Source organism: Scyliorhinus torazame, chromosome 14 (genome assembly GCF_047496885.1).
Source record: "Scyliorhinus torazame isolate Kashiwa2021f chromosome 14, sScyTor2.1, whole genome shotgun sequence".
NCBI lineage: Eukaryota > Metazoa > Chordata > Chondrichthyes > Carcharhiniformes > Scyliorhinidae > Scyliorhinus > Scyliorhinus torazame.
In genome coordinates, this window is record NC_092720.1 from 168,858,699 (window position 1) to 168,876,827 (window position 18,129).

Here is an 18,129-nt window from a genome sequence, read left to right on the forward strand (position 1 = left end):
AATAATAATCTTTATTGTCACAAGTAGATTACATTAACACTGCAATCAAGTTCCTGTGAAAAGCCCCTAGTCGCCACATTCCAGCATCTGTTAGGGTACATAGAGGGAGAATTCAGAATATCCAATTCACCTAACAGCACATCTTTGCAGGTTTGGAACTTCGCAAGAAAAGTCTTCCTGATCTTTCCTGTGGCACCGTCCTCTTCGTTGCGACAGGAGTTGCTGTCGGTGAAGGGGCTGGAGGGTGGGGTCGTTTCAGCTATTTACGGTAGGATTATGGAGGAGAATAAGGTGTTTATGGAACGGATTAAGACCAAGTGGGAAGAGGAGCTGGTGATGGTGTTGGAGGTGGATTTATGGTGCGAGGTGCTGCGGAGGGTTAATGCCTCAACCTTGTGCGGGAGGCTGGGGTTGACTCAATTAAAAGTGGTGCACAGGACGCACTTAACAAAGGCGAGGATGAGCTGACTGAGGGGGTGGAGGATAGCAGTGAGCAGTGCAGGAGGGCCCAGCTAATTATGTTCAAATGTTCTGGTCCTGCCTGAATCTGGAGAAATTTTGGGGGTCATTTTTTAGCACCATGTCAGAGGTCCTACACGTAGATTTGGAGCCTGGTCCCCTAGAGGCCATATTCGGGGTGTCAGACCTGTCGGAGTTTCAGATGGTTGCAGGGGCTGATGACTTAGCCTTCGCCTTGTTGATCGATCGCAGGCAGATCCTGTTGGGGTGGAGGTCATTTTCTCCCTCCATGTGCCTCGCTGTGGCTGGGGAATCTACTGGAGTTCCTATACTTGGAGAAGGGCAGATGAGGAGGGGTTCCACAAGAGATGTTTTTTTTATCTTTCACTTTGGAGATCTGGTTGCTGTCAAGGGGTAGGTGCGGTGGCAGTTTGGCTGGGGGGGGGGGGGGGGGGCGGGGGGCAGGGTTGTGTTGTGTTTGTGTTTATTCTTTGTAAAAATGTTAAAGTATTGAAAGTTTGAATTAAAATATTGAAAATATATATATATAAACAAGAATTGCTCTGATTAATGAGAGTAGGATTAATGCAAGTAGTGACACTAAATATCAGCAGGATTAGCTTGGAGCGTGGTGTCACAGTGTCCTATAGTATAGTCACTAGAGAGGATAAAATGAACATCTCAAATAGATGTAGATCAAAAAAATGGAAGCGAAGGAGGAACTCAAGAAAATTAGAGTCACCAGGGGAGTGGGACTGAGTAAATTGCTTGAGTAGCAGGCTGACAAATCCCAGCGTCTTGATGAAGCTAGGGTCTTAAAATAAGTGGTGAGTGAGACAGTTAATGCATTGTTTTTTATTTTCCAAAATTCCCGAGATTCAGGAAAGGTTCCAGTAGATTGGAAAATAGCACATCTATTTCATTTATTCAAAAGGGAGGAAGACAGAAAGTAGGGAACCAACGATCAGTTAACTTAACATCTGTCATAGGGACGATTTTAGAACTATAATTAAAGACCTTATAGCAGGCCACTTAGATAAATTTAAGGTAATCAGGCAGAGTCAACATGGTTTTGTGAAAGGAAAATCATGTTTAGCCAACTTACTGGACTTCTTTGAGAAAATAACGTGCTAAAGGGGAATTGGTTGATGTACTGTATTTAGATTGCCAGAAAGTATTTGATAAGCTGCCACATCAAAAGGTTATTGCAGAAAATAAAAGCTCATGATGTAGGGAGTAATATATTGGCATGGATAGAAGATTGGCCAGCTAAGAGAGTAAGTGTAAATGGATCATTTACTGGTTGGCAAGATGTAATGGGTGGTGTGCCACTGGAACCAGTGCTAGGACCTCAACCTTTTACAATTTATATAAATGATTTGGATGAAGTGACCAATAGTATGACTGATAAATTTGCTGATGACACAAAGATAGATAGGAAAGTAAGTTATCAAGAGGACATAAGGGGGCTACAAAGGGATATAGATAGGTTAAGCGAGTAGGCAAAGATCTAGCATATTGAGTACAGTCTGGAAAATTGTGAAATTTTCCATTTTAGTAGGAACAAGAACAAGAACACAGCACTAAAACTGGCCCTTCGGCCCTCCAAGCTGCGCCGATCCCGTATCCTATCTAGACCAACCGCCTATATCCTTCTATACCCAGTCTGTTCATGTGTCTATCCAGATAAGTCTTAGGTCGCTAACATATCTGCCTCAACCACCTCACTTGGCAGTGCATTCCAGGCCACCACCACCCTCTGCAAAAAACTTCCCCCCCCGGACATCTCCACTGAACGATAATATCCCCCCACCACCTTGAACTTGTGCCCCCTTGTAATTGTCATTTCCGCCCTGGGAAAAGCCTCCAACTGTTCACCCTATCTATACCCCTCAGCCTCCGTCTCTCGAGGGAGAACAATCCGTTTATTCAATCTCTCCACATAGCTAATACACTCCATACCAGGCAACATCCTGGTGAAACTTTTCTGTACGCTCTCCAAAGCCTTCACATCCTTCTGGTAGTGTGTTGACCAGAATTGGACACAGTATTCCAAATGTGGCCTAACCAACAACCTATATAACAAACATAATTTGCGAGCTTTTATACTCGATACCCATCCGATGAAGGCAAGCATGCCATATGCTTTCTTTACCACCATTTCCACCTGTGCTGCCATTTTTAAGGAACTGTGGACCTGCACGCTCAGATCTGTGTGTGTGTCTATGCTCCTGATGGTTCTGCCATTTATTTTATACCTTCCACCTGAATTGAATCTACCAAAATGCATCACCTCGCATTTGTCCAGGTTAAATTCCATCTGCCATTTCTCTGCCCAATTTTGCAGCCTATCTATATCCTGCTGTATTCCCTGACAATCTTCATCACTATCTGCAACTCCTGCAATCTTAGTATCATCCTCAAACTTGCTAATCAGCTACGTATTCTTGCAAGTCATTTATATATATTGCAAATAGCAGAGGTCCCAGTACCGATCCCTGTGGAACATTAGTTACGGACCTCCATTCGGAAAAACACCCTTCCACTGCTATGGACCTCCATTCGGAAAAACACCCTTCCACTGCTACCCTCTGTCTTCTATGGCCAAGCCAGTTCTGAATCCATCTAGCAAGTTCACTCCTGCCCCCGTGTGATTTAATCTTTTTGCACCAACCTGCCTTGAGGGACCTTGTCAAATGCTTTACTAAAGTCCCTGTAGACAACATCCACAGCCCTTCCCTCAAGCCCCTGTAGACACCATCCACAGCCCTTCCCTCGTCAATTATTTTTGTCGCCTCTTTAAAAAACGCAATTAAATTAGTTCACATGACCTCCCTCGTACAAAACCATGCTGTCTGTCGCAAACAAGACCATTCACTTCCAAATGTGCATAGATCCTGGGCTGGATTCTCCGGTCGCCGATGCCGAAATCACATTCGGCGACTGGCTGGAGAATCCAAGTTTACGACAGAATGGGGGGCGGCACCGCTTTCGCGATGCTCCGCCCCCTCCAAAGCGACGTAATCTAGGAATACGCCGCACCACATATCGCCGGCCTCAGAACATTGCCTGAGGCCCGCTCCCGACCAGCCGGGTTCCCAACGGCGTGGGTGTCTCATAGCCTCACCCGTCGGGAACTCAGCGTGGCGGCTGTGAACTCAGTCCAGCACCGCCACAGTCGGGGGCAGGCTTATCCGCGGGCGGAGGAGGATGATGGGGGCACTGTGGGGGGGGGGGGGGGGGGGGGTCCGGGGCACGTGAGCCAGCTGAGGGGGGTGGGGGTACTGTTCTGCAGGTCGGGTCTGCGAGCGGCCTCCAGCAAGAAGCATGGCACGGCTGCTGCAGGTTGCCGCCGTGCGCAAGCACGGCCACGGACCCGACAATTCTACAGGGCATGTCGGCAGCTAGAGCCTGGTGCTCTACGCTGCCGTCCTGCACGCCCCCAGCAAAACGGGGAATTGGTGGGCTTTTTGCACCAGTTTTCCCCACCCTTCCCACGCCGGCGTGTGGATAGATCCCCAGAATCGGAGAATCCAGCCCCCGATCTCTGAGAATCTTTTCCAATAATTTCATTATCACAGACGTCAAGCTCACTGCCCTATAATTACCCGGGTTATCATTGCTACCCTTCTTAATTAATGGGGCAACATTGGCTATCCTCCAAACCTCTGGGATCTCACCTGTGGCCAACGAGGAAACAAATATTTCTGTTAGAGGCCCAGCGATTTCATCTCGTCTCCCTCAGTAATCTGGGATAGATGCCATCTGGCCTTGGGTTTTTGTCTACCTTAATGCTTTTTAACACACCTAACACTTCCTCCTTCGTAATAATGACCTGTTCTAAAGTATTTACATACCACCTCTCAACGTGAAGAATAACAAAACATATTATTTGAGATAACCCGACAGATTGCAGAGTTCTGAGATGCAGAGAGATCTGGATGTTTTCATGCATGAACTGTGAAAGGTTAGTATGAAGGTACAGCAAATAATTAAGAAAGCTAATAGAATGTCTTGGTTTATTGAAAAAGGAATTGAATACAAAAGGAGTTATGTTTCAGTTATACAGGCCCTTGACGAGACTACACCTGAAGTATCATATACAGTACTGGTCTCCGTATTTAAGGAGGATGAGTGCAGTGGAAGCAGCTCAGAAAATGTTTCCTAGACTAATTTCTGGAATGGTCGTGTTGGCTTATGAGGAAATATTGAACAGGCTGGGCTTGTATCTGTTGAAGTTTGGAAGAGTAAGGGACTTGATTGAAACATATAAGATCTTGAGGGGCCTTGACAGGGTGAACATGGAATGCTGTTTGCTACCACCTAACAAAGTCAACAATTTGTCTTCAATTCCATTAACTCGTTAATATGGAGCTTTAGATATTGTAGCTACAATTAATGTGGAAACTTATTGAATGCCTGAAAGTTCTCGAAGTTCATACAAAATATATCAATTGACATTCTGCTGTCGATTATTTTGAACTATGACTTTGTAAATAAGAGTTGGAATTTTAAAAATCTATTTTCTTCATACATAAAGTTATTTAAAATCCTACTTATTCAAAATAAGTAGTCATGTTAATTTCAACAAATTAGAAATCATTATTAAAAAACAGCTATTATACCTTTAAGCTCCAAAATTAAATCGAATATGATGTTCTCCCATTTTCAGAAACAGAAGGATAATTTATGGAGGCATAAGACTGAAATTAGTTTTCCTCCTAGCTAAGTGCTAAGTGATGACGATGGATCTCAAAATCAAGAATACACATTTGGAAGCGATGGAGTTGGGACATTCTTGATATGAAAGATCGAATAATCCTGGGTATTGTTGCTTGTTTTAGCCTCAGTTTAATTGCTCTTGTTCTATCACCTTTGCTCTTGAATCGCCAGGTATCTTTCTGATACCGCCACGTGGTTCAAGTCCGAGTAACGATCAATAATCCAACACACCGCTTAGTAAGAGTTAAATCAACGCACATTTATTATATACAGTAATCAATACTTATACATTAATTCTACTTCTAAGCTACTTCCAGCAACTAACAGGCCAATACTTAACTTTGGAAATGGCCCACCAGGTCAGGGAAACGAATGGCCTTTCGTATGGGTTCTGAGCCTGCAGGATTCAAAGCGGGTACGGGTCGATAGCCAGGAGTGCCTATCTCGTAGTGGGCGTTGGAGTAAGACTTACTGTTTCTTGCGGCTGTTGTAGAGGGTCAGCAGAAGGGTCTCAAAGGGTGCAGAGAGAAGAAGGGCTGATTTGAACTTGGCCCCTATTTCTATAGTCCCCAGGGGCTTCCCGCCTCTCGGGGCGGACCTTGTACCTGGTTCCAAGTGATTGTACTTGGTCCCAATCACTTGGTTCGATATTCTCCAATGCTGGAGCGATTCCTTGATCGATGGGCGGTTTCGAGGTGGCCATTCATCTCTCTTTGTGTAAGCCCCTGCTGGCGCCGAAAAGTCTGGGTTGGCTTTGTGTGTCTAATTTGTAGCATATTGTTCCCGGGGATTCCTAATTTATATGCAGATCACTGGTGTGTTGTTATGTTGATGGCTGCAGGTATCGATTCTGTCTGGCCTCCCCAGAGGCGAATACACTGTTTTACCTGCAGCTGTCTGTTTGAGTCCTGTTGGCTGATTTTCCCATCAGCCTCTTCCGTTTGCCATTTTAAATCGGGGTTTGGCCATTCTAATCGGGAGTTAGCCATTTTACATGGCTACATCCCTCCTTGTGATCCTAACACGAAGCATCACATCATTATTGTTACTTTCCATTCCCTGACTCGGGGGGTGGGGGGGAGACACCTCCTACATGGCCTCTGCACTGACCATAGCTATGCATAAAACATTTTAACTAACAATTCTAAGGGCGCTATGTCAGACAGGGACATGCATTACAAAACAACAAACTTGGAACCTCTAACTTATCCTTTGTACACTACCCTCACTAAACATTCCATTATCCTACCTTCCTCAATTATACAACAAAATCACAGCATTTCATACAGTCTTTCCTGGCTTGGCAGTCAAGCTCAGGATCATACAATTTTTGCTCGTGATTAAGTTTTTTTACATCTCTTTATTTACAACAACAATAAACGCAAGTGAATGCACTTTATTATTTTATTATAGATCGCGGGGGTCGGGGGTCTGGTGGTAACCGAACATAAGGGATCTGATCCTATATACCGGGGTTCGAGCGCGGTAGGCTCTCCTTCTCCATTTTCGTAGACACATTGCTGGTCTGCACTACACAGCAGAGTATCGCCAACGCTAATAGTGTTTCGATCACATAGGACAGGGAGTACCAGGTTATGAACCTGGCACACCAGGAAGATATAGTGTCGCTGGTGACTGGGCTCTGGGTACTGCGGGGCAGTGAAACATTAACGGCTGGGGTGTTTGAAGTCATGGGGTTCACGTTCACGCGCAACCAAAAGTTCAGTAACAGTATGTTGATCCCTATGAAGGAAGTCCTCATGGCTGTTCTCGTTCCTTTTCTTTCTTTGTGTTCTCCGGCCCTGGAGCTTCTGGAGTTCTGTAGAAACAAGCACAATGTCTGTAACTATCTTTGTTTAATATCTGGTATGCTAGTGTGTCTGTCCTTTGGTGCCAATTATTCCCACTATGTGTGACTCCCTTATTTTTTTTCCAAAAACAAATTTTAGGACACGGCACACTTCCCAATCATGAACCAGTGCTGATTTACCATCCAAATGTTCCAGGATGTAAATAGCAGATGGCCAGCAACCAAAGGGTTACCTAAACAAACAAAACTTTTTGAAATGAAAAATGCCAAATGAGGTGCGTATGGGCCGCGACAGGTAAGATTTGGATGGAGTCCCCGGGTAGGACGGCTACCAATGCCGTATCTCCCCTACCCGAGCGTGATTGACCAGCGGGGGGTTCCCAGGCAGGGCGGGTCTCAAGCCGTTTCTCCACTGCCTGAGCAACCGACAAGAACGGGCGAAAATGTAGTCATCGTGGTGGGGCTGCCGTAGTGGTTCTATCCTTCGAACCAGAAAGGCAGTTACGAGCGGGCGTCTGATACCCGAACAAGTATCAGCTGAAAAGCCAGTTCCCCTGAACAAGCGTGTGGCAACAGTGGGTCTCTTGACCAGTCTCTGCAGACAAGCTAGTTCCGCTGAACAAGCGTGTGGAAACGGTGGGTCTCTGAGGGCAAGTCCTCAGAGGTTTCGGCCGAATGGGCGTGGCAGTGAGAAAAATTCTCCTGTCGGACATACAACATTTAACAAACGTACAAACAACATAAAACATTCTGCAGGTTCCATCAAAAAGGACAACACTTCTCCCAAGCGGTTCCTTTAAAACATCATGTGGACACCTCTGTTCTCGGTTGCGAACAGGGTCGCAAAGGGATTGGCGGTTTGGGAGTCAGACCCAAGGTCGTCCTCTTCTCCCGGGTGCCAAACTCTGGAGTGGATTAGGGCGGACAGGGCTGCATGGTGTGAGTTGGGGTTGCTCTCGTTGTTGCGGAGGAGTCGGTATGAGTTGTCACGGTGCCAATAACTGGTGTCTAGTTGTGGGGACAAAATTGGGGTCGTCAGTGTGGTTCGGTGGTCGGTGGTGGGGTTTGTTCAGAAAAGTGATCAGGGAGGGATCACTTGGATCGTAGTCGGGGTCGCTGGGTGTGGGTCCGGTTGCATGGGGATAGTAGGGAGGCGTGCTGTGGCTATCGTCCGAGTCACAGTCGCTGTCTCTGCTGCTCCAGTCTGTGGGCGTTCCGGGGCGGAGTGTATATTTCGGGGGTGGAGTCGAGGTCAAGTCTGGGATGGGCTGGACGTGGTGGGGGTTGGTAGGGTTACGTTGGCTGTGGGCGGGGTGTGGTGTGCTGCATCGAGCATGACGTGGCGTGTGTGGTTCGACTGTGTTCCATAAACCTTCAGCTGGTTTATATGAAACCAGGCAGTCTTACCATTGGGGTACTTGATTTTGTAAACGGAAGGGCTTACTTTATCCGCAATGAAATACGGACCCGAGTATTTAGGTGACAGGAATGTGCTGGGGTTATATACAGAAAGCATTACTTGCTGTCCGATATCGTACTCAGTCGCATGCACTGTCTTGGCGAAACAAGCCTTGCTCTGTTCCTTTCTAGTGCCCAATTTTACAACAGCTGCTAGCTGAGCCGTTTTAACATTTGCAACTAATTGCTCCACGGCTTTCTCGTGTGTGAGGGCCGTTACTTCGGGCCTGGTCAGGTCCAAACCTAACAAGTATTCTATGCCTTTCATGGGCCGTCCAATCATGAGAGTGTGTGGGGTGTAACCTGTGGATGTAGAAATAGTGTTACGCAAAAACATCAGCGCAAAAGGGAGGACTGAGTCCCAAGTGTTGTTGTTCTGCTGGACCATTTTTCTGAGGGTGGTTTTTAGGGTCCGATTCATGCGCTCCACGATACCACTTGGCTGGGTGGTATGCTATGTGGAATTTTTGGGTGATGCCAAATATCGTGAGGACGTTCTGCATGACATGTCCCGTAAAATGGGTGCCTTGGTCAGATTCAATGCTGCGGGGGAGTCCCCATCTTGTAAAGATGTGGTGGGTTAGAATCTTGGCTGTGGTCTTTGCAGTGTTTGTGTAGGCTGGAAATGCTTCCACCCATTTTGTAAATGTGTCTGTGACCACAAGTACATATTTATAGCCATTCCTGCAAGGGGGCATTGGTCCTATAAAATCGATCTGGAGGTTAGTCCAGGGGCCATTAACGGGTCGGGTGTGGCTGTGTTGGGCCTTTTTGGCATATCTGTCGGGGTTATTCTGCGCACAGATAAGACAATTTTCTATGTAATGGCTTACATCTTCCTTTAAATTTGGCCACCAACAAAGCTGTTTGAGATGGGCTGCAGTGGAATCGATTCCCTGATGTCAATGACCGTCATGGAACAAACAAATCAATTGGTTCCTGTCCTGTTCAGGAACCACATAAAGGGTGTCCTTTAACAACACACCGTCATGTGTGGTCAGTGTATTTCTAAACCTCTCGTAGGAGGCTGGAAACTTCCCTTTTACAATCTCTGTGAGATTGCTGTCCTGCTTCTGGGCCTCTACTAGATCCTCGATTCTAGTCTGTGTGACCTGAACTGCACTCACTGGCACGCTTTCGGGGGGTTTCCAAAAATACCCATGTCATGAACCTGCCTTACCCAGTGCGTCGGCTTTTACATTTCCGGGGGGGGGGGAGGAACGATGGTGGCTGCGGACTTTGATGATGCCAAAAGTCCTATTCTGGGCTTTTTCTAAAATATGGCGGAGCAGTGGGGCTGAGGGGAGGGGTTTTCCGTCTGCGGAAACAAATCCTCTTGCTTCCCACAGGGGCAGAAATTCCGTAAGGCTGTTACAGACATAGAGGCTGTCCGATTATATGTCTGCTGGGCTGGGAAAGGAATCTGGGTGCTCAACTATATATGCAATGGCCGCAAGCTCTGTTGCCTGCGCGCCTAAATGTCCGGGTAGTTTCAACGATATTTCCTCGAGGGCGCGTCCCTGCGCGACCTCAGCATAGATCCTGCAACCTGTTATGCGCTGCCCATCCAAGACTGTGGAAGATCCATCCACATAAATCTTAATGGGCTCACACGTGTCCGTGTGCGGGGGGCTCAGAGTTGAATTTCCTATCTTTCTGGAGGGTGTTTTAGCGATAAAGGGGCCTGTGTTCTGGTGTGGAGAGATAATTTCACATTCATGGGGGGGGTTCCGGGTACTGTAAATTGTCGGCTAAGTAGGTGTGTGTCTTTGTCCTTTTCACAGTGATGTCCCGTCCCTGCAAGAGAAGGGTCCATCTGGCTGCTCTTATTTGGCTTACTGTACCGTCCTTGGGTCGTCCGTCCAGTAAAAGTTGGGTGGGGGTGTGTTCGGTCAGAAATGTGATGGGATTCAGTCCGGTAATATACGAAAAGTACTGGACTGCCCAGAAAAATGCGAGCAGGTGCCTTTCACAGGCTGAAAATCCCTGCTCCACAGCATCTAAAAGTCGGGAGGCGTAAGCTACGGGTCTTAACTGGTCGTGCCGTTCCTGGAGGAGCACGGCTGAAAGGGTGCGGTCTGTGGTCGCTACCTCTATGGCGTAAGGGGAAAGCGGGTCTGGAACTTGTAGTGCGGGGTCTGCTATGAGTGCCTGTTTTAAAGAGTCCACAGCATCCGTATGCTGCGGAAGCCATTCCCAGGGGGCTCCCTTCTTTAGGAGGTCTGAGAGGGGAGCTGCCTTGCTGGCGAAACTGTCAATGTGGTTTCGGTAGTAGTCAACCAGTCCTAAAAATGACGGGAGGGCTGAAACATTCTGGGGAAGGGGCAATTTAGCGATCAAGTCAATTCTTTTAGGCTCAATCTCGCGTTTACCGTGCGTGATAATTGTTCCCAAATGTACCACTTTTTCTTCCAAAATCTGGGCCTTTTTGGGGTTGACTTTACAACCAATTGAATGTAATAGTTCCAGAAGTTCGGACAGAAGCTCAATGTGCTCTTCCTTGGTGTCTGTCTGCAGTAGTAGGTCGTCTACATACTGTACCAGACATTCGGGGCGAGAAGATTTTGCTAATCCATTTGCCAGCTGTCGGTGGAAAATGGAGGGGGAGTTGTGGAATCCTTGTGGCAGGCATGTCCACGTGTACTGCTGTGCTTTAAAGGTGAAGGCAAATTTGTACTGGCACGCCTTTGCCAATGGAATGGACCAGAATCCATTGCTGATGTCCAAAACCGTGAAGTAGCGGGAATTGAGTCCCTGCTTGAGCATGGTCCCAGGATATGTTGCTAGGGTGGGGGCTGCTGCGGGGGTGACTTTGTTGAGTTCCTGATAATCAATGGTCAGTCGCCATGATCCATCGGGCTTTCTCACTGGCCAAATCGGGGCATTATTAGTGGAGGCTACAGATCTAAGTACGCCCTGCTCTAATAAGCTCTCTATTACTTTTGAGATTTCTCCCTCTGCCTCTTGGGGAAATCCGTACTGTTTTTGGGGTCTAGGGTCAGGTCCTGTTACTTGTACGGAGCCAGTCATCCGTCCACAGTCGTGCTTGCGGGTCGCGAATGCTGCCCTGTTCTTTTGCAGAACTGCCCTAACCTGCTTGTCCGTACTAAGCGTGGTCGGGTTGAACCAAAATTCACCTACGGCGCTAATTTTGTTCATATATTCGCCCATGTTGAGCGTTGCAGGGGCTCTTGCGGATTTCGCCATCTTCCAGACACACTGGTTGACTGGATCGAATGAAAGGTGGTGGGAATTCATGAAATCAATTCTCAGAATGTGTTCTGCTGTGTGGGGCAGGTCTACTAAAACCACGGGGTGTTTGGTGGTGATGGTTCCCATTTGAATGGGTACAGGGGCTGTGATGTGTCCCTGCTGTGAGTGGCCTGTAAAGCTGCTGAGGGTGATAGTGGCTGTAGTGGGCCATGTGTCCATTTGAAATAGGGTGGAGGAATTTATGGTGGTGCGGGACCCTCCTGTGTCCCAGAGAAATTCGATAGGCTGTCCCCGAATTTTCGCTGGTCGTCCTGACCTATCCCAAAGGGTGTCGCAGACCCAACTGGGGGAGCCCGTACACAGTCAGTCCGTTCCGGTCAAGTCCGTCTGATCCGAACGGGCGCTAACGCTATGGATGGGCTCTGTCTTTTTCTTAATCAGAGTGCCTGTCTGTTGGGCTCGCTGTGGCTTTTTGGGGCCATTGCACTCTTTCGCGAAATGTCCCAACTGTCCGCAGTTGTAACATTCTTGTGACTCGGGTGGGGGGCTGTTCTTTCCCTCATTCACCCATGCGGGGTTCTGGTGTGTTGTTTTTACTGCCTGCATGTCTGCGGCGGCCTGCTTTTCCTCGCTATTTTTAACGGTGGGTTTGCTCTGAACAGATTGCTCCCAAACGCGGGACAATCTTTTAACTACCCACTTCTCGTTATGGGCCTCCTCTGAGGGATCATAACTCGTACAGACTTTCTGTCCTGTATCTGTGGCATGGGAGATAAGGGTGCGGGTCCATTTGGCCATGTTGTCTGGGGACAAATGGGCACGGTCTACGTCTCCAAAGACTGCTGCAAAGTGAATCCGCAGGCATCCAGCGAAAGCTGTGGGGTGCTCAGATATCTTCTGCCAACATTTATTGAGGCCATCTACGGGGTCACCCCGGTTATACTTGATCGCATCCAGGATCGCGGTATGCATTTCTGCAAGGGTGCCTCCTCCTACATTCTGTGGGTCGGGAAGGGCTGCTGCTACCGACGGATCTAAACTTAAAACCATGAGCTTTACATGCTCTCTCTCATCCAGGCCGTACATGTTCGCCTGATGTTTAACTGTGGCAAAGAAATGGTGGGGGTCTGAGGCGAGGAGGAACGGTGTGATCTTCTCGCACGTGTCCCGTAATTGGGTCACTGTTAAGGGGGTGGAATATAGATACTCCGCATCGTCCGCTGTGGCTGTGCGGTGGGTGGTTACAGGGTTCATTGGAGCTTGAACTATCTGCTGTGTGGGGGTTTGGGGTGCTTTTCTCTTTTGGGGCTTTCCCTGCGCACATGTTCCCTGAACATATCCCTGCACTGTTTTGTGTAACTCTTCCCAATCAGGGCAGTCTTCCTGGTCTAACTTCTCCCCAAAGGTTTCCTGAAAACCTTTTTGCACAGAAAGCAGTGATTGCAGCTCTGCAATCTGCTTCCGGCACTTCGCGTGATCTAAGGTGCTCTGTCTTTGTTCTGTGGTGGCAGCGTGGAGTGCTCTTAATGCTGCTTTTAGATCGCTACACTGTTTCTGTAATGCTTCTACCTGTTTTTCTGTTTCTTCTCTTACCAGGACTGCACGTTGCGTGTCCTGATGGGCCTTTTCATATTGCGACTGGAAACTGCTTAAATGCGCCAGACAAGACTGGTGAGCCCGTTTGGCGTCAGCCACCTCTTCATCTTTTGCTGCCAATTTCCTCAATTCTAAATTCTCCTTTTCAACTTCTCTTACATCGACTTTATTCATCCGATGTATGCCTTCAACTTCTTTGCGGAGCGTCTTGACGACCTACTCTGTGCCTCGCAATTGTGCCAAACAGGACACGATTGCCATTGGCTTGCGAGCTTTTCCCAAGCTCTTTTTGTGTATCTCGCTCAGGTTCTCCCACCAAGTATGCCCTATACTTCCGGGGCCTGATTCCTCATTATCACAGAAATCATTCCACAGGGGCCATCCTTTCCCCTTGAGATATTTCCGGATTTCCTCCTCCCAAATGGGACACTGTCCCACTCTACTGCTGCTGGTCGCTGCGACCGCAAATTCCTCAGGGTTCACGAGGCGCTGCATTGCCTGCATAGCCATCTTTCCTATCCGACTGCTTCTTCTAAATTTGGAACAGGGGTCAAGGGCGGTGTTGTAATTGCGCGTACAGCTTTCGCTACTTTCCGGAAATACAGACTTCCGACAGTTTTGACGCAACAAAAATCTATCAGTTTTACCTTATAGCCCTGTTAGTTACGCATGCATACACACACGTCCGAATTATGGGTATTGATCAGAACTGCTTGAACACTTGTGGTTTTCTGTTTCCAATTGGGTTTCTAATTCAAATTTCTTGGGTTCTCCCGGAGTGGTTTTCCACTTCTAGAGCGGGTGCCACCAGAGTCGCCAAAATGTTGCTCGTTTTAGCCTTAGTTTAATTGCTCTTGTTCTATCATCTTTGCTCGAGTTGCCAGGTATCTTTCTGATATCGCCACGTGGTTCAAGTCCGAGTAATGATCAATAATCCAACACACCGCTTAGTAAGAGTTAAATCAACGCACATTTATTATATACAGTAATCAATACTTATACATTAATTCTACTTCTAAGCTACTTCCTACAACTAACAGGCCAATACTTAACTTTGGAAATGGCCCACCAGGTCAGGGAAACGAATGGCCTTTCGTATGGGTTCTGAGCCTGCGGGATTCAAAGCGGGTACAGGTCGATAGTCAGGACTGCCTATCTCGTAGTGAGCGTTGGAGTAAGACTTACTGTTTCTTGCGGCTGCTGTAGAGGGTCAGCAGAAGGGTCTCGAAGGGTGCGGAGAGGAGAAGAAGGGCCAATTTGAACTTGGCCCCTATTCTTATAGTCCCCAGGGGCTTCCCGCCTCTCGGGGCGGACCTTGTACCTGGTTCCAAGTGATTGTACTTGGTCCCAATCACTTGGTTCGATATTCTCCAATGCTGGAGTGATTCCTTGATCGGCGGTTTCGAGGTGGTCATTCACCTCTCTTTGTCTAAGCCCCTGCTGGCGCCGAAAAGTCTGGGTTGGCTTTGTGTGTCTAATATTGTTCCCGGGGATTCCTAATTTATATGCAGATGGCTGGTGTGTTGTTATGTTGATGGCTGCAGGTATCGATACTGTCTGGCCTCCCCAGAGTCAAATACACTGTTTTACCTGCAGCTGTCTGTTTGAGTCCTGTTGGCTGATTTTCCCATCAGCCTCTTCCGTTTGCCATTTTAAATCGGAGTTTGGCCATTCTAATCGGGAGTTAGCCATTTTACATGGCTACAGTATACAGATTTTAAAAGATCCAAAATTGAAGCGACTGCTCAAGATGACTTGAAGCAGTGTTTAGAAAAACCAGAATTATAAATGTTTTACAGTTAAAACAAGAAACAACAGAGAGAGAGAAATAATTAGAGGTAGCTCAAAATTGCCAAAGAGCAAAGTAATAGGAATTTTATCAAAACAAACAGGAGTTGCTGCAATACAAGTAATAAATAATGGCCTAAAGATAAATAGTGCAGAAAATGTAGAAAGGTGAGAGAGAACAATACATATTTGAGGTCAATAAGGATAAATAATACCAGCATGAATCGGAAAAGGAGTAGAGATAGCTTTTGAGCTGAAAGAGGAACTTGGACTGAAAGCGATTCCTGTTGGCGAGAGTCTGGGATTAATTTTCAGAAACCAGATTTAGTTTAAAATTGGATAGCAGCTAATATTAAGTGCAAATATTAATTGCAAAAAAGCTCTGGGAAGAACGATATATCTTTGAATGGAAAATTGAGGGTTTTCTTGTTATCAACCTAATGGACAATGTGAACTGTGAAATTTGAATTTGATGATACATTGGCAAAGATTAGAAGGATAGCTGAAGTTGGGAAAATAGAAGCAGCAGCATTTGAAAATTGTGAGAAAATTATCCAGAATATAAAAAATAATAAAGTCATAGGGCGCAATTCAGTCACCACGTTGTGCTTGTGTCAGCCCCAAATCAGACTCGGCACCGGGCCAATCCCGAGTCAATCAACTCGCTCTGCCCAACGTGATCTGGATCTCACCCTGGCTGGGCGTGATCGAGGTCAGTATATTTAAATTAGCCATTAGGCTCATTTAAATACCTGGACACAACATGCACCCACACCCGGGGTGTCAATGACCATGCTGGCAAGACCTAGCCAGGGCGTTGTTTACCAACATTTCTACAAATGTGCACTAGGGTGTGACGGCACCTCAGGGGGGTCTTGTAGGCCATTGCACCCACACCCGGGTGGTCGGGGACAGGATAGGTTGGAATGCTGGCACTCCCCCAGGCACCTTGGCATTCCCAGGGACACTGTCAAGGGGGCAGTCTCTGCGATTGGGGCTGCTGGTCAAAATGGTGCCCTGATCTGCAAGGAGCCGGTCCTACTGCAGAAAATCAACTAAACTGTGGCCTTGGCGGGGAGAGAATCCCAGAAGCCCCCCAAAAACAGCAAAATGTCTGAATAACGGGGTGAATCGCGGTGCTGCAGCTGCCGCAAAACACCTCACCAAACACACCCAAAACCGGACTTTGCTTCAAGTTCGCTAAATCGCACCCATAATTTAACAATTAGGTTTTAATGTACACAGTTAGTTACAAATGGCTAACCGATAGCCACATAATTCAAAAACATTGATCAGCCATTTGCAGCAATTAATGATGTAGTTAGTTGTACATATCTGATAATCACTTATGAATGGAGTTTTCTTCCAATACTTTTTATTTGTGCCAGTGGCAACAAAGCATGGTCTTTGGGCAAATTCATACCGATTACCAATTTAAAAGTGATAAGTCTAGAGCAGGGGCCAGCAAGGTGCAATAGAAACAATACCAATTTATTGAACTACTTGACAATAGAAGACTTGGCGATGTTCAGTGTATGTTCCTTGTTGTTTCAACATGTGAAAAGCAGCATGCCATCACAATTTAGAATTTAGACTAATGCTAAATATCAAATTTATTGCGAGGTGTAAATTTATGCACAAGATAAACAACAAGATATTCACGGACATCAATGTTTAAACCATTTTCTAAAACCACAATATTTAAAACTTCTTGGGGAGTTTTCCCAATGACTAAAAGCATAGTTTCTACAGCTCCAAGAAGTTTTCATAGCACATGCTTACATTGATGTTAGGTCGAGCTAAGCAAACTCATGAAACTGAGGCAGTCCGCTGAAATGCATAATGTCGATTTTGTTTGAAGGAAGTTTGAAGGTTCCTTGAAGGACGCTCTCATCAATATACTTGTTTTGTCACTCATGTTAATATTGAACCAACAACTTTCTCAGTATGGTATTCACTGATGAACCATCCAGTAGTGAGGTGATGGCTCTGTCCTCTCACACAAGTCAAACAATGGTAACATAGTTGCCATTCATTAATTCGTATATGCACTGCTTGAAATCATGTCCTTGGCACATTATTTGCTGATGCTGAATCCTGTGCAGTTTCCTGGCAGCTTTTTTAGTGTTGATTTGTCACTGCCTTCCACACTCAAGTGCAGGCTGAGGAGGCAGATCCCACAATTACATCAGTCAGGGTTGGAATTCAAACCTGTCGTTGGCGATATTCTTAAACCACGCGCTTGCCATCCAGCCAACTGAGCTAACTGGCCCTTCGAAGGTTGCTGCATCACAGGCAAATTAAATATCCTTTCTGAATTTAAAATGTTCACACCAAAATACTTGGTGTGCATTAAATAAAATCTCTAAACAGAAAACTCTACTTAAAAATTTCTGTGTGATAGTTCTGCTACAAATTCATATCACAAGCAAATATGATGCAGAAATACTTTACAATATCAGATAGGGTGGAGAGTCCATTCATCATAACCATGTCTTTCAAATGACTAATGGTCAAATGGATAGGATGATTACACGGTTCCTATGGCTAAATCATATTTAAAGCAAAATACCTGTAACTTTGTTCAAAATAAATTTTGAAAATACCATCTTTAGAATAAACTGTGGAAATTTCTTCCACAATTTTTTTTCCCAGCCGAGTAATTGAGGAATTTCACAAATCTGTTGAAGGGATTCATAACCTCTTGCAGCAGGTATTCAGGGACATGATACCCAGTTTTCTGACAAGATTCTACAGATAACTAAAGATGACAGATAATAATAATAATAGCTTATTGTCACAAGTAGGCTTCAATGAAGCTGTGAAAAGCCCCTAGTCGCCACATTCCGGAGCCTGTTCGGGGAGGCTGGTATGGGAATTGAACCCGCGCTGCTGGCCTTGTTCTGCATTACAAGCCAGCTATTTAGCCCACTGTGCTAAACCAGCAGACGAACAGAGAAGGGGATGTAACTCTGGTGCATGCAATATGTTTATAATAATTTATTTCTGAAATAATTTCCACATCCCCCTTTAGAGAATGGCTGTACCAGTGTATTGTAAAAGGGAAGGTGGCAAAGCAAAAG

General features: G+C 46.3%; 1 protein-coding gene across 3 annotated transcripts in view; it reads right to left on the reverse strand.

The window, feature by feature from the left end:
* Nucleotides 1-5,419: 5,419 nt before the first annotated feature.
* The window catches only part of LOC140390203 (uncharacterized), a 63,175-nt gene continuing 50,465 nt past the window's right edge, over nt 5,420-18,129 (reverse strand). For 2 of the 3 annotated variants that reach the window (XR_011934585.1, XM_072475161.1), the window contains exon 3: nt 5,420-7,000. Coding sequence is in view for 2 of the 3 variants with exons in the window: in XM_072475161.1 (XP_072331262.1) it covers nt 6,849-7,000 (152 nt within the window). In the remaining variant the exon portion in view is untranslated. Of the gene's footprint in view, nt 7,001-12,025; nt 14,369-18,129 lie in introns of those variants that run through there. The other variant, XM_072475160.1, reaches the window with a different exon arrangement.